Source organism: Prunus dulcis, chromosome 1 (assembly GCF_902201215.1).
Source record: "Prunus dulcis chromosome 1, ALMONDv2, whole genome shotgun sequence".
In the NCBI taxonomy this organism is placed as follows: domain Eukaryota; kingdom Viridiplantae; phylum Streptophyta; class Magnoliopsida; order Rosales; family Rosaceae; genus Prunus; species Prunus dulcis.
The window spans coordinates 32,686,063-32,699,447 of record NC_047650.1 but is presented as its reverse complement, the minus strand read 5'-3'; the positions used below and the strand labels follow the sequence as shown (position 1 = coordinate 32,699,447).

The window sequence follows — 13,385 nt, the reverse complement described above, 5'->3', positions numbered from 1 at the left end:
TTTCTTTATCAGGAGCTTATTAACATAATGGACTGGAAAACAAATTTCCCTTCAAAACCTTATAAGAGAATAACTCGTCCATATATGTGGTAAATAACAAATTATTGATCGTTAGAGATATTATTAAAACACAAAAAGCTTTTGTGTAATGCATTACAACGCAGTTGAGACAAAGATGTCGAGTCTGGCTCGGGCAATGAGGGTAGCATGTGGAGATGAAGATGTCAAGTCCGGCTCGGGCAATGAGGATCAGCAATGCAGGTGGATCTAAGCAATAAAAGCCGTCAATAGGATCATCACTCTTTCAAATTTAGTTCATCCGTCAAGAGGAAGAAGTGTTATTAATTCCCGCTATTCATCAGTTCTTTATCACAGCTCTTGACTGTTATAGGGTGAACAATAGTATAATGCAACCGACCACAGCTTGATTAGAACATATAATTGAACCACAGCTTTTAAGCAGCACAAGTTTACAGATTGAAACCCGAGATCTACTAAGGAACATTAGGCGAAGGGTTAAAAAATAATCTCTGAGTCTGGAACAACAACAATACAGGGCTACTCAAAATTAGAACCACAAAGTTCGCTAGTTTAAACAAATACAGGCACATTATTTGATCCCAGATTAAGAAAAAACTATAAGCAGCTTCTAGCAATCAATCAATCAAACATGTCGATAAACAATGGCACATAGTTCAAGCACCCAGTTTAACAACAGAAAAACAGTTTTACAGAATCTGTGGCTGCTATTATAGCTCCCAAAAAACAACACAAATATGCGGAAAGCACAACAAAGGACACCCTGGGATCTAAATTTAAAAAATTTATCCCTTTACATGGTGCTTAGCCAGGGCAAACCACCCCGGATAGACTTATTATTTGATTAGATATAGCCAAAGCTGCCCCAAAAGACAAGGTGAATCCATGCCCTCACTTGGTCCACCAAAGAAGGAAATCCTTGCGCCTGTTGATCTTCTTCTGGAGCTGGAGAAGGCCGTAAAGTAGGGCCTCGGCAGTGGGAGGACAGCCGGGAACGTAGATATCAACAGGGACAATCCTGTCACAACCCCTAACAACGGAATAAGAGTAATGGTAGTAACCACCCCCATTTGCACAGCTTCCCATAGAGATGACCCATCTAGGCTCAGGCATTTGGTCATAAACCCTGCAACAAAGTTTCAGCATAGATATCAAAATCACTTATCCCCCTTGTTTACTTGTGCATACTTTAGCATAACACAGAGTGAAAAGGTCAATACCTTCTAATTCCCAAAATCCAGGAAATTATACAACCAAATGAAATCAAAATTCTTAAAAACAAATGTAATAATACTATCCGAATACTGACCATCCATCAAAAGAAACACAACACAACACAACACAAACCAGTTTTTGTTATCAAGAGTAAACATTAAACTATCAGCATAACTAGAAATGTGCATTTTTATTAGCAGAATGCATGAAAATGCAACAAAACAAAAGTTGGTTTCTCAAAGAAACTCCAAAATAACAAACATGGGTAAATGGCAGACATGTTAATCCCATTCAATCAGAGATTCATAAAGCAATGGGCAATAAGCCATGTTTCGTTACACTGCTGAAACGCAGCTCCAATTTTTCCAATTTGTGACTCTAGCAGGTAAATACAAATCTAATTAACATTAAAAGAAACAACTTTTAGCTAAAAATTCAAAAACCCTAAACAGCAATTCAGCAAAATAAGAGATGCGGAAGGGGTAGTTACTTACTTGCGGAGAGCGGGGGCCATCTTGTTGGTGAGAGTGCCGGCGACGATCATGCAATCAGACTGGCGAGGGCTGGGCCGGAAAATGATGCCGAATCGGTCCAAATCATATCGGGCGGCTCCGGTGTGCATCATCTCGACGGCGCAGCAGGCGAGGCCGAAGGTCATGGGCCAGATGGACCCACGGCGGGCCCAGTTCATGAGATCGTCGACCTTCGAGATCACGAACTCGGCGGCCTTGGAGAGGCCAGCCGGAGGCAGCGAGGCCGAGGGGGGAGGAGGGCGGGCATATGTGGTCGGAGTTGAGCCGGAGGGGGAGGAGGACGACAGCGAGGGGACGGTCGTGTGGAGAGAGAGGGCCCGCTGGGCCGAGAGCTGGAGAGGGATGCGTGAGGCTCGGGTCAGCAGAGCCATGACCTTAGCTTCGAGCTGAGAGACAGAGAGAGGAGGAGAAGTTTGAGGAAGCTGAAATGGCCTGAAGCTCTTTTCTCCGTGTTAGTTTTGCATCTGAATCAAATGACAATTTCTAGGGATAGAATTTAGAACATATGGGATTTACCTATTTTGGACGTTTTTACAATTTGTTTTTCCTAAATTATTGGATTTAGATGCTCTTCTTTTTATTTTTATTTTTTTTTTGTGGTAAAAATTATTTTTATTCTTATCAACCACTTAATCCATATTAATATTTTATGAAATAAAATTCAAATGATTAATAACATTTATCCCTACATTGAGGTTATAGGTTTGATTCCCCCTCATCTAATTTCGCTTATAAGTTATAATGCAGCTGATTAAGACCTCATAAACACTAAATAATGTGTTCGAATCTCCACTCTCTCCATATAACTTGTATAAAAAATTAAAAAAAATAAAAGCCTCACAAATCAGACACATACTATTTATTTCATTTTTATGTAAGTAATAGTAAACTGTGTTAAAATAGGCAATTAATTGAGAATTGATATTTAACTGCTCTTTATTTAAAGTAACCAATGTGGCAAAATTGAGACCATCAAATCAAAGTCCACCGCCACGGCCCATGCCTGACGTGGATGCCTTGAGCCCACTCAAGAAGTTTATCTTACTTCACCGTGGTAGTAAAGGTAATACCAATAAAGCGAAATAATTAATTCACCGTGGTAATTTTATTTTGGGAAAAATGATGCACAATGTGCACGATACACGCAGTAAAACTATAAATCACTTCACAAGGGTTTCATCGGTATTGGTTTACCATATATTTCATAAAACAGTGGCTTATAAATAAGAGAAGTTGAGTTTTTACAGTTTCTAGCCCCAAGGGCAACACTAATGTCAGCAGTGTCTAAGCAGAAGAGAAATACGCAGAAGGGCAGAGCAGATGATCAACAAAACAAGTCTCAGGCTTCCACTTTTATGACCCTCTGATTTATATAGAAGATGATCAGTTGCCTACATAAAAAACATAACCTAAAGAATAAAACACCAGAAAACCAGACGAATTAAGACCCACAAATCTTGGTTCCCAGTGAAACTGTTGAAAGAATATGTCTTGCATGGGGCCTTCAATCCAAAGGAACCAATACTTTTTTGCTAAAGATCAAAGAAAATCAGCAGATTCTGAAAGAGGGGAAAGAATGGTTAGAATAAAAACAGTGATAAAATTTCACAACCCTTTTAACTTTAATTCAAATAATACAAAGGTTGAAGGCCCCGAGGTATCAATCAGAGTTGATGCACCACTAGAGCTTCTCCCAGCTTCAGGGTAGGGCCCGATTGGTGTCTACTGTGGCAGCAAATATCGACCGGGTATTCTTTCCGTAGGCAGATGAGCTAATATCACATCTCTTCAATTAACAAGACACAATTAGGACAATGGCATTCTCCTTATGGTATAGCATAAACATCAATTTTTCGCATCAACGGGAGGGAGAGAGACTAATTTCTTCTTGAAAACTTTGACATCAGCTAAAAAATGTTTCCTGATGTTGCGCAGTTAGGTAATGGATTGTAGAGTTTCTGATTGAGGGTGCAGCTTCACATCACTAGCCGGGGAAGAAGGCAGAGCAGCCTTTAGTCATTAGTAATGAGAGAAGCTTTGCCTGCCAAAACATACAACTTCTGATACCATCTTTACGCATAATACATGTAAAGGCTATTTGAAGCAGCACAGGCGAGTGAATTCTCAGTAGGATGCCATGCAAGATGTAGCAACTTTGTCGTGAAATCAAAAGAATTTCCGTTCGCATCAGCTCCAGAGTTATCCGCACCTTTTATATTATAATGGAAGAAAAGGAGTACAGACAGGTTAGTCAAATAGACAGTGGAGATACAAACTAACACAATGATGGAAATAACTTTTTGAGTTTAGACTCACTTGACTACTCACCATCAAGTGCAACCAAACCTCATTAAATCAAATTAAATAGGGAATAAATCAGAGAATTATCAAACCTAATTGATTCTCTGAAATTTAATTTTCTCTTACTATAAAAGCAAGTTTGTCTGAGACTTTGAGTTGAAATCAATTATGATAAATTTAACTTGACTGCTCAAAAGTTTCAGAGTTTGACAAGGAAACACATGCCTCGCCTGAGAACACGAGGAAGGTTGCCCAAAGATCTAGAAGGCCTTGATGGCGTTTGCACTTGTCTCCTGGAAGCCCATGAGAACAAATTAAGGAAATCAGTTTAAGAGAAAATAACGAAAAAGAGTTTCTCTCTTACTAAAAGATGCTATGCTATGCACGCCTAATGAGCATTATATGTACTTTTAAAAGATACCTCATGGGGTTTTTGCTGGCCTCCAATGTCGTCGCTTCTGTGCTCCCTTCAGAACAACCAAACACTCGAAACTGATTGCTGGAATCACAGAAATGTGTTTCTTCATATGTTGAGCCGCACACAACATAGGTCAGAGTTTAAGTTATAGCAACGAAGGATGTGTATGAGAATAAAGCTAACCTGTAAGAACCTGTTGCCACTCGATGCCCATCTCCACTTAAACAGCACTCAAATTTATCGAAGATAGAATCATTTTCATACAAATCGCACAGCTGAGCAAGGTAAATAACTAAAATAAGTTGCATTTTATTGTATTTAACTGTATCATCTTCATTTAGATCATCTGTGATTAAACCGGCTTTCTGAAAGAATACATCACCTTAGGTCTTAGATATTCATGAACCTGGAAAGTTGCAACTGGGCCAGAATCCATGTTTATGTCCCACAGCTGAAAAACAAAAAACAAAATACTAATATAAGTGAGATGTTAAGATGTGGCACCCATAGTGGTATGTTAAAACAAGGTTTTCAAGCATCGGTAGTTCTGTAACTTCGTTTGTAGGATTAGAATATCTGAAGGTTCAAAGTATGAAAAGATGAACCTTTTAAAAAAATAAGAGAATGAAAATATGTACCTTAAGAGTCATGTAATCACGACTAAGTACTTGTCTTCCATTCTTAGCAAACTTAATATCTGAAATTGAGGCTATTATCTCAGTGAAAAATGATCTTGAACCAGGCACTTCTCGTTCTTCAAACCTGCACCAATATCATAAATCATATTTAAAATTTGTTTTGGTGAAGAGAAAAAATAAGTTAGGAAGTAGGAAGTGTCAAAGGAACTTTACATTTCCAATACCAAATCATATTTTATGGGTAAAAACATTTAACAGAGTAAGAACAAAAAAGGGCGGAAGGAAGAAAGAATGACTGAACAACTCACAATTTGCTGTGAGTGTCACATAAAGCTGACTGCCGCAGATCAATAAGACGAATTGAGCCCCTTGAGCTACTGTACGCCAGCATGTTACAATGAGTAGGATGAAATTCTGCTGATGTTATCACCTCTGCACATAAAAAGTCAAGTATGTAAAGAAACATAATTACATATGTGGAGCCGTTGGACTAACAAACCATATAAATAAGGCATAATTCTAGTTTACTATACAGCCATCCAAACATAATGAAAAAGGGGGACAAAGAAAAAAAAAAACATAAGAAAGGAAACAAGTAAAAAAATCCACACGGAGAGAAATACAAACAGCAAGTAAAGAAGGAACATCAAAACTAATACTTACACATCTAAATCTTTAAACGTCGAAGGTAACTAAGAAAAATATTATTGCACATTGCTTAACGAAAAATCGTACAGGATAGCAGAGAATGGAAGACCAGGAGTCTTGTAGCCAACCCTGAATAGTTGGGACAAGGCTCCATTTATTGTCGTGTATTTCAAACAATAGTTAAAAATCAGAAAAGTAAGTAATGGACATCATAGTGCCGTGGGTTCTACCAGTTAGATCCTCCATGTTTGTAGGCTTCACGTCAACAATATTAAAACTTTGATTGCTAATCTCTAAGTTCCAAAGATTAATTCGCAAGTCATCAGCTGATATAAAAGTTTCTCCATCGCTTCAAAACCATAAAGTAAGATACATTAGTGTATAGAAAATGGAAACCATGCCAGGTAACAGCCAAGCAACAATAACAAAATGCATATTACATGCAAATAAGACTCAAAATTAGTTCATAGACAAAACGCACCTGTTATTTGAAATGGAATTAATATGATAGTCATGGGCATGGGCATAGACTCTTCGACATCTAGCCATAAGGCTCGTCTCATGACTGGTCACCTGGATTCCACAATTGTTCAAGTGTTAGAGCTGAAAATACGATATCATTCACCAAGATGTCAATAACTGCAGGTGCCAATTCTCACAGTATAATATAACAAGAAAGTCAAATATAATAGACTCTGGAACTATTTTAAATACCAAAACCATATGCTGTCAGAAAATAAACAAATCAGATGGAATACAACTACCACGGGCAAGTGCAGAGATGGCAAACCCCCAGATGGAATCGAATTGTCATTGCTTGGAGAACTGATGGGTCTCTCTTTACATACTCCATTTGCAAGAGATGGTTTGGAGCTTGCTGACAGAGAACCAACTGCCCCATTTTCCACAGATTTAGAAGCATCTACATTCATCTCACATACTTTCTTTACCTTCTTTTCTTGGATCTGCTCAGAATTAGGGCAGGATTAGAACATTTCCTTCCATAATGTAAAAATTACAAGTAATTAAATCTGAAGTCATTGTACTATAGCAGCTATAAAAAGTCATTCACTACAATCTAAGTGTATGTCTATGTTTGTGTTCACTACGAGAATGATGTGTAAAGTGAAATGGTTGGAGTAATCGCCATCTTTGTTTGGAACAAGATATAAATTAAAAAGGCAATGCGGTTGAATAAAAATAAGTACAGGGAGATAAGATTTTGAGGGGAAATCATCTATAAGTTAATAATCTAACCACATAAAAGTTCAAAAGTGGCTAGTGCTACCTTCCAGAATTTGATGGTTTTGTCATTAGTGGAGAGAAGAAACAGCGCACCATTAGCTGTCTGACACCATCTGATCTTGTTGATTTTTTCCTCAATTTCCAAGCTCTTAAGATAGTCAAACTGGGTTTAGGAAACACCAAGAAAGATGCAAGTTAGTCAAACCAGATTCCAGCAAGGAGGAAATCTTAACAAGTCAATTTATACTAGTCACAGGGCAGCACAAAGAAAGTAATACCTCAGGTTCATGACTCTGGAACTCAGTTTTATAGCGAAACTCGGGATGCCTACTGATTGAATAATCCATCCTCTCTAGATCTCTCCGATGTCCACCATGCTACATATTTTAAGTTTACACCATACAGTAAGAACTAAATCACAACAGTGTAACGAACAAAAATACAAAGGCAGAATGGTTATAAGGAAAATACACTCCCACCCGCCTCCCAAAAAAAATGTATCAACTAACTTACATCCTTCGTATCAGTTCTTTCAAACAATACCACCCGACCTCCACGATCTCCAGTGGCAAGGTGGTCCCCAGTTCTATCGAATTCAATAGCGGATATTATATCAACTGCAAAAAATCAGTCAGCATGTAAACAAGCTAAGTAGTCGTGCACGTGAAGTGTACCAAAGAAAACTTCAATGCCCTCAAACACTTACGAAGTATCTTTATAAAAAAAATTAAAAATAAGTATTCGGGTGATGACATTCATTCTAAAAGATACATTCGTCATAATCGATTTCCAGTTAACTTCACTCTAAATCTAGGCCCTGTGAGCTTAAGATATATAAATGCGTACGTCACAATCGTAAGAGCATGTTCAAAATGCATCCTAAACTTATCATCTAAATGTAGGGGCTCAAAAATAAAAACAACATAAATAAAACAGACAGACAGACATACATACATACAAAATAGACAGCCTCCCAATGTTTTTGTTTCGTTAATTAATAGCCAGATAACCAACAGCCATCAACTTCACTGTCTAAGATTCTAAATGATAAACCCTTCATAATATCAATCTCATGACAACAGCATCAGGCATCAGTTATCAAATATACACGCCACATGTCTACCAACTACAGCTCAAGTGTTTCTGCCATCATAAACCTAAACTCTGTCCTCAAACTATAAAATCCCACTTTATCCATTAAATTTCATTGGCGTGTTACGATTCTCAATATTCAATGCCCAATTTCTGAAGCTAATCATCCAATAAAAGGAAAAATCGCAACATTAAATAACAAGTATTAATGAGAATGAGAATGAAATCAATACTGAATCCCTAAATAATATTAAACGAATTGAAACAATCGAGAAGAGTACCTTCCTGAACTTCTTCTCCGGCGGTCCTTTCTCCGAAGACCTGCGAAAACTTCCACTCCAGCGGCGATAAATCCGCCGCCAACCTCGCCGGAGCCAAGAGCCCCTCCCCGCCGACGTTCATTTATAAATATTCCAAAAATTTGACAGAGAAATGAGTCGAAAAAAGAGAACACAAATCAATGCAGAGGAAGTCGATCTGAGAAACCGGATTTGCGTGAATCTCACGGATTCGGACCAATCTTCATTGAAAAATAAATGCAGTCTCTGCCTTCTTCTTCATCCATTCCCAGCCTTACGCGTACGGTCCTCACAGCGATGGAATTTCCACTCTCTCTCTCTCTCTGTGTCTCTGATCTCTTTTTTTTTTTTTTTTTTTCTTTCGTTGCTGAAAAATAGAGGGGAAGAAAATGACGCAGCAGGACGTAGCTTTTTAGCTGATTTTGTCGTGGATATCTAAATAATTCATCGTCCTCGCTTATTATGATTAATTTATTATATTTTTTTTTTCAATTTTTTGTGTTTGTGTTTTGGAGGAATATTTATTTGGAGAAAATTTGGACTTTATTAAAGCGTGAAATAAATATGGAAGCCAAATTCCTATAAAGAATAATAATGAAAGAAAAGTGGGAGTGATATATTAAGATGTGATAACTATTGAAAGGGACGTTAATTTTGATATTATATGCTTTTATATATTTTCGACTTTATGGATGCGGTCGAGTGAATTTCGGCGTAGATTACAATGATACTGTCTTTCTTTGATCCAACGTTGTTTGTTGGGCTACAAGTGTACAACAGTGAAATCAACGGTGATGGGTTTTTATTTAGGAGCATGACTTCTCCAATATCTTTTACTTTTGTTTTTCTTGGTACTGAAATTTAATGTATCGCACAATTCCAAAAAGGAATACTTTATCTGTTTAAGATGGTGTTCGTGTTTGTCAAACTAAAAAGTTGATGTGTATGCATGTGTGTTTTGTATCCCAATTTCTTGTTATTTTTCTGCTAACTCAATTAAAACCATTTACCCTAGCCTCTCTCTTTTCTCCCTCTGTTAAAAGGCCTCTCTCTAACAACATATTTAGGTGGCAGGGTTTCGGTTGGATATCTACCATCTAGCGGCTAATTCCGGTCCGAATCCTGTCATTTTTGTCATCTCATCAAGTTCATCTTCTATACACATTTGTCTCAAAAACACAATTCAAACTTCCAAGCATATCTAACAAGCGATTGGTGAAATATGCCCATTATAATGGTTGGTTGGATAGAGGGCCTTATTATGTGAGGGTTAGTGTGGGACATCAACGTGGAACTAGACTATGAACAACCAAATTGAGACATAAAACTCCAAATTATGCAGTTCGATTGAAAATTTTAAATATGAAACTCAAACTTGAACTCATAACTACCACCAACATTTTCATAATTCTTAAGGTTTTGTATAAATAGAGTACAATCCATATTTTTGGATCTTATCCTAGATTTTTGAAACATAATTTTAGATCATGAAGCAAACAAACCCTAATTCTTTTATTAAAACTTTGGCACATAGCTTAAGGCCCAAACTAAGTTGGGATAGTCTTCAAGAGCCCAGAATTTTGACATGGGGCCGACCCATGAACTCAAATGGCATAAAAGCAGCCCATTCAAATAGCTTGTTGTCGTTTTGTTCTGATTGGCAGGCAGAGGGATTGGGTCGGGCCTGTTTCAATTCTACCTCCTCCTGACTGGTCCTTATGACCGACAGGCGCAAGCCAATGGGGTTTAAGTGGGCCCACTTCTCTGCAAGCGTCCACACTTGAACTGGTCACGTGTAATACGTGGTGTGAGTTCCAAGCTCCAACGCGAGCAAACGACATTCACAAGTCTACCATGTCGTCCAGCTTTTCAACAAAGGTTTTTTTACATTCCCTTGCCTGCATGCTGCTGAGTTGAATCTTAATCTCTATAAATAGGTAATTTCAAATTTTCTTTTGTATATGAAATAATTATAAATATTATTTGAGGATTTAATTTTAAAAATGGTGCCCAAAAAAAAAAATTATATGCATTGTTCTTGCCCTGTAACACACGCAATGCTTATGCAAACTTTACTAATGATTTGCACAAGAAAGGTTTAAAAAGGGGCCAATTACGACGTGGCACTCGAGATTGAGAGGGACGGTCATAACTTTGATGTGCGAGGAGGAGAAGAACCCACAGATTATGAAACCACACCAACCTTTTTCCTTTCTTTTTCCCTTACATTTGCTTGGAGTATATATTTTATACTTTTAAGACTCAGGGGAGTTAGAATAATGTTATTATCAATCGTGCGTAGATGCGTGAAGTATTTTTACTCATTAATCATTGTAAACTTAATTATAGAACTCACATACATCAGTACGTAACTAAAAAATTCATCACACGTCCATCCGCGACTATCGCTAACACTCCTCCACAAATTATATGTGTTATGTTGCCAAACATGATGACCGACACAGCTTTTGGTTGTTGTTCAAAACTGTGAGAACACCAACAATGCGATTTATAAATGCCAAGGTACCTTGGTTGAAAAATAAGGCAGAGTGATATTTCTTTTCCTTTTGGCTAAGCTATGTAGCCAATTAATAACATTTATTGTTTATAAAAGATTTAATGTAGTGTAGTCAATACCCTACCTGCCATGGCTTTCAAGAAAAGTTGTTCATCACTCTGAGCTGAGCTATCGCTTTTGTTGTTCTCATTATCTGCCTTAGCAAACATTATTTAAATATGTTTCAAAAGCCGTACCAAAATTAAAATATACTTTTGATGGAAATGATTTAAGCGCATATGGGAAATAATATTTTGCCAATTACAAATTATATAAATGAGATTATTACCATTAAAAAGAGGGGGGGGTTGGAGGATAAAATTAAAGAAGTTTTAGAATGTGGTTGGTGGGGAAAATGGCGATGGGGTATTGGAACTTATGGTGTACTTACGTTAGTTTACTAGTCAAAGATTCTGGTTTATAATCTTACAAGAGTGTATCAAAAGAACGAGTAATTCCAAAATGAATTATATGGGCATGTTTGGCTCGTGGATTAATTATTTTAAAAGCGATTTAAGACAAACAGATTATGAAGTTGGTAAGTGTCATATAGACGGCCGATGGGGGTTTTGATTGACAAGACCTCTCATATTCTAGCTACTAAAGAATAGTGACTTTTGTGTGTGTTTGCTAGATTTCGTATATGGGGAGGGAGTTGGTAGAATTTAATTGGTGAATAGAAAAATGGTGTGAATTTTAGTACAATAATTTTCTGAGAGTTCAATTTGGCTCTAGTTGAGTGATTGATTCATGTTGCAATTTCAATAATAATAATAATAATAAAAGGAATTGAGTAGGTGGTTCTATATGCAATTAAAAAATGGAGTTTACTTTTCAAAAAAACAACAAATAATTTCATGTTAATATATATTTTAAAAATATCTTAAACTTATAAAGTTAGTAATTTTTTTAAGATTAGAGAATGATCAGCACCATTGATTAAATGGACTCGTATCTAAATGTAATTATTTTATTTTTTTAGTACAAGTGATAATCTAAATTACAGGGGAGGGGGTTTCTCACACGCACGCACACAACTAAAATGTAATGAGGGTTCAAACGACCTATATTATGCAAGTCAATGCTCTTTTTTACTGGGTTAGACCCGTTGGCTGAAATTTTCTTTAAATAAGCATGCACAATGACATGTAAAAATAAAAATAAAAATACTAGATCACATTAATCTAAAATTAAAATTGGAAGTCAATTCAATCCCCACCTTTAAAATCCCATTTGATAATAATAGAACGTGCTTTTTAAGAACTATAGGCAACAAATTATGAGAATTATATAGGCTGTTTCTGTTTGTGTGGCAATTTCCGTTGAAAACTCGTTATCTGGTATTAGAAAAACGTTTTACTAAAATGACAAAAAAGTTGTGTTAAAAAAAGAACATTTGAATTGCTGTCTGGTGAGTGCTAATGACAGATACCAACTTGAATCATTCAATATTCATATTTTGAAGTTGTAAGCTAAATCTAGCCACACGATGTCTCAACCACGGATTCCTGTGGGTTGAGATGATGAAAGCCTACCATGCATCCCAAAAATAATAATTACAAAATGCCATTACAAAATCTATTAGTATATTCGAATTTCAGCTACATACACAACTTACACATGTATCATATTTGAGATTGTTAGAAATTGATGAATATTCCCCAAAGTAGAAAAGAAGAAAGAAAACTAAATCAATATGTGATTAATAAAATCAAGCACAAAATTATTTTTACAACTCAATTAGTCTTATTTATTGCGCGGTACGTGTGTGCATGTGTATATGTAAATTCAAAAGCGTTTTGAGAATAATCTTAAATCCTCATAACTTGAAGAGTCGAAATCCAGTATTTGATTGTAAATATCTTAATATCGCTTGTTATAAAACATAGAATAAAAAAACCATTGTACATTTGTGTATTGTACGGCCATAGATTTATTAAAAATAAATAAACATTTTCGATGTTGTTCATCATATCGACTTATCCTTTTTTTGTTGTTGGACATATCGACTTATCCATTTTTTTTTTGATTGGACATATCGACTTATCCTTAGAATTAATAGGATTAATTACGACGCGTAATTTGAATTAATGGATCATTCTAATTGATCTACAAATAATTTGAAAACAATATCCCCGTCATTTAACAAGGACACGTAAATAATGGCACGCTTTGACAACTTTGACGTCCCCAGAATTGCCAGCATCATATGGCTTATTTTACCATCTGGCCCTTGATTGAAAATGCAACTAACAATTATTTGTCAAAATTTTACCTGAAAAAGAAAACAACTTCAAAAAAGGAAAAACAGCTTCAACTACATAACTAATTCACCAGTAGTATATACCCATCAATCAGCATCACCTGTTTGCACAAAAATTATCAAATAGGGTTATTGTT

At 36.4% G+C, this 13,385-nt stretch overlaps 2 protein-coding genes across 6 annotated transcripts; both read right to left on the bottom strand.

Annotated features, from left to right (window-relative positions):
• Positions 1-543: 543 nt before the first annotated feature.
• LOC117621963 (NADH dehydrogenase [ubiquinone] iron-sulfur protein 7, mitochondrial) lies at positions 544-2,276 on the bottom strand. The gene is made up of 2 exons (XM_034352489.1): positions 1,749-2,276; positions 544-1,165 (listed from the first exon to the last, which is right to left on the bottom strand). The coding sequence occupies exons 1-2, from the start codon at positions 2,156-2,158 to the stop codon at positions 931-933; spliced, it is 645 nt and encodes a 214-aa protein (XP_034208380.1). The 5' UTR covers positions 2,159-2,276; the 3' UTR covers positions 544-930.
• Positions 2,277-2,987: 711 nt separating this feature from the next.
• On the bottom strand, positions 2,988-8,817 carry LOC117621921 (serine/threonine protein phosphatase 2A 55 kDa regulatory subunit B beta isoform-like). 5 transcript variants are annotated; one of them, XM_034352450.1, is made up of 14 exons: positions 8,411-8,805; positions 7,551-7,654; positions 7,316-7,414; positions 7,081-7,200; positions 6,554-6,757; positions 6,274-6,365; positions 6,023-6,141; positions 5,453-5,576; positions 5,145-5,268; positions 4,889-4,957; positions 4,690-4,781; positions 4,510-4,587; positions 4,314-4,381; positions 2,988-3,996 (listed from the first exon to the last, which is right to left on the bottom strand). In XM_034352450.1, the coding sequence occupies exons 1-14, from the start codon at positions 8,529-8,531 to the stop codon at positions 3,860-3,862; spliced, it is 1,551 nt and encodes a 516-aa protein (XP_034208341.1). In that variant the 5' UTR covers positions 8,532-8,805; the 3' UTR covers positions 2,988-3,859. The 5 variants fall into 5 exon arrangements, with proteins under 5 accessions (XP_034208341.1, XP_034208355.1, XP_034208348.1 ...); XM_034352464.1 differs by having other exon boundaries at positions 6,560-6,757; positions 8,411-8,804; XM_034352457.1 differs by having other exon boundaries at positions 6,557-6,757; positions 8,411-8,801.
• Between the last annotated feature and the right edge of the window lie 4,568 nt (positions 8,818-13,385).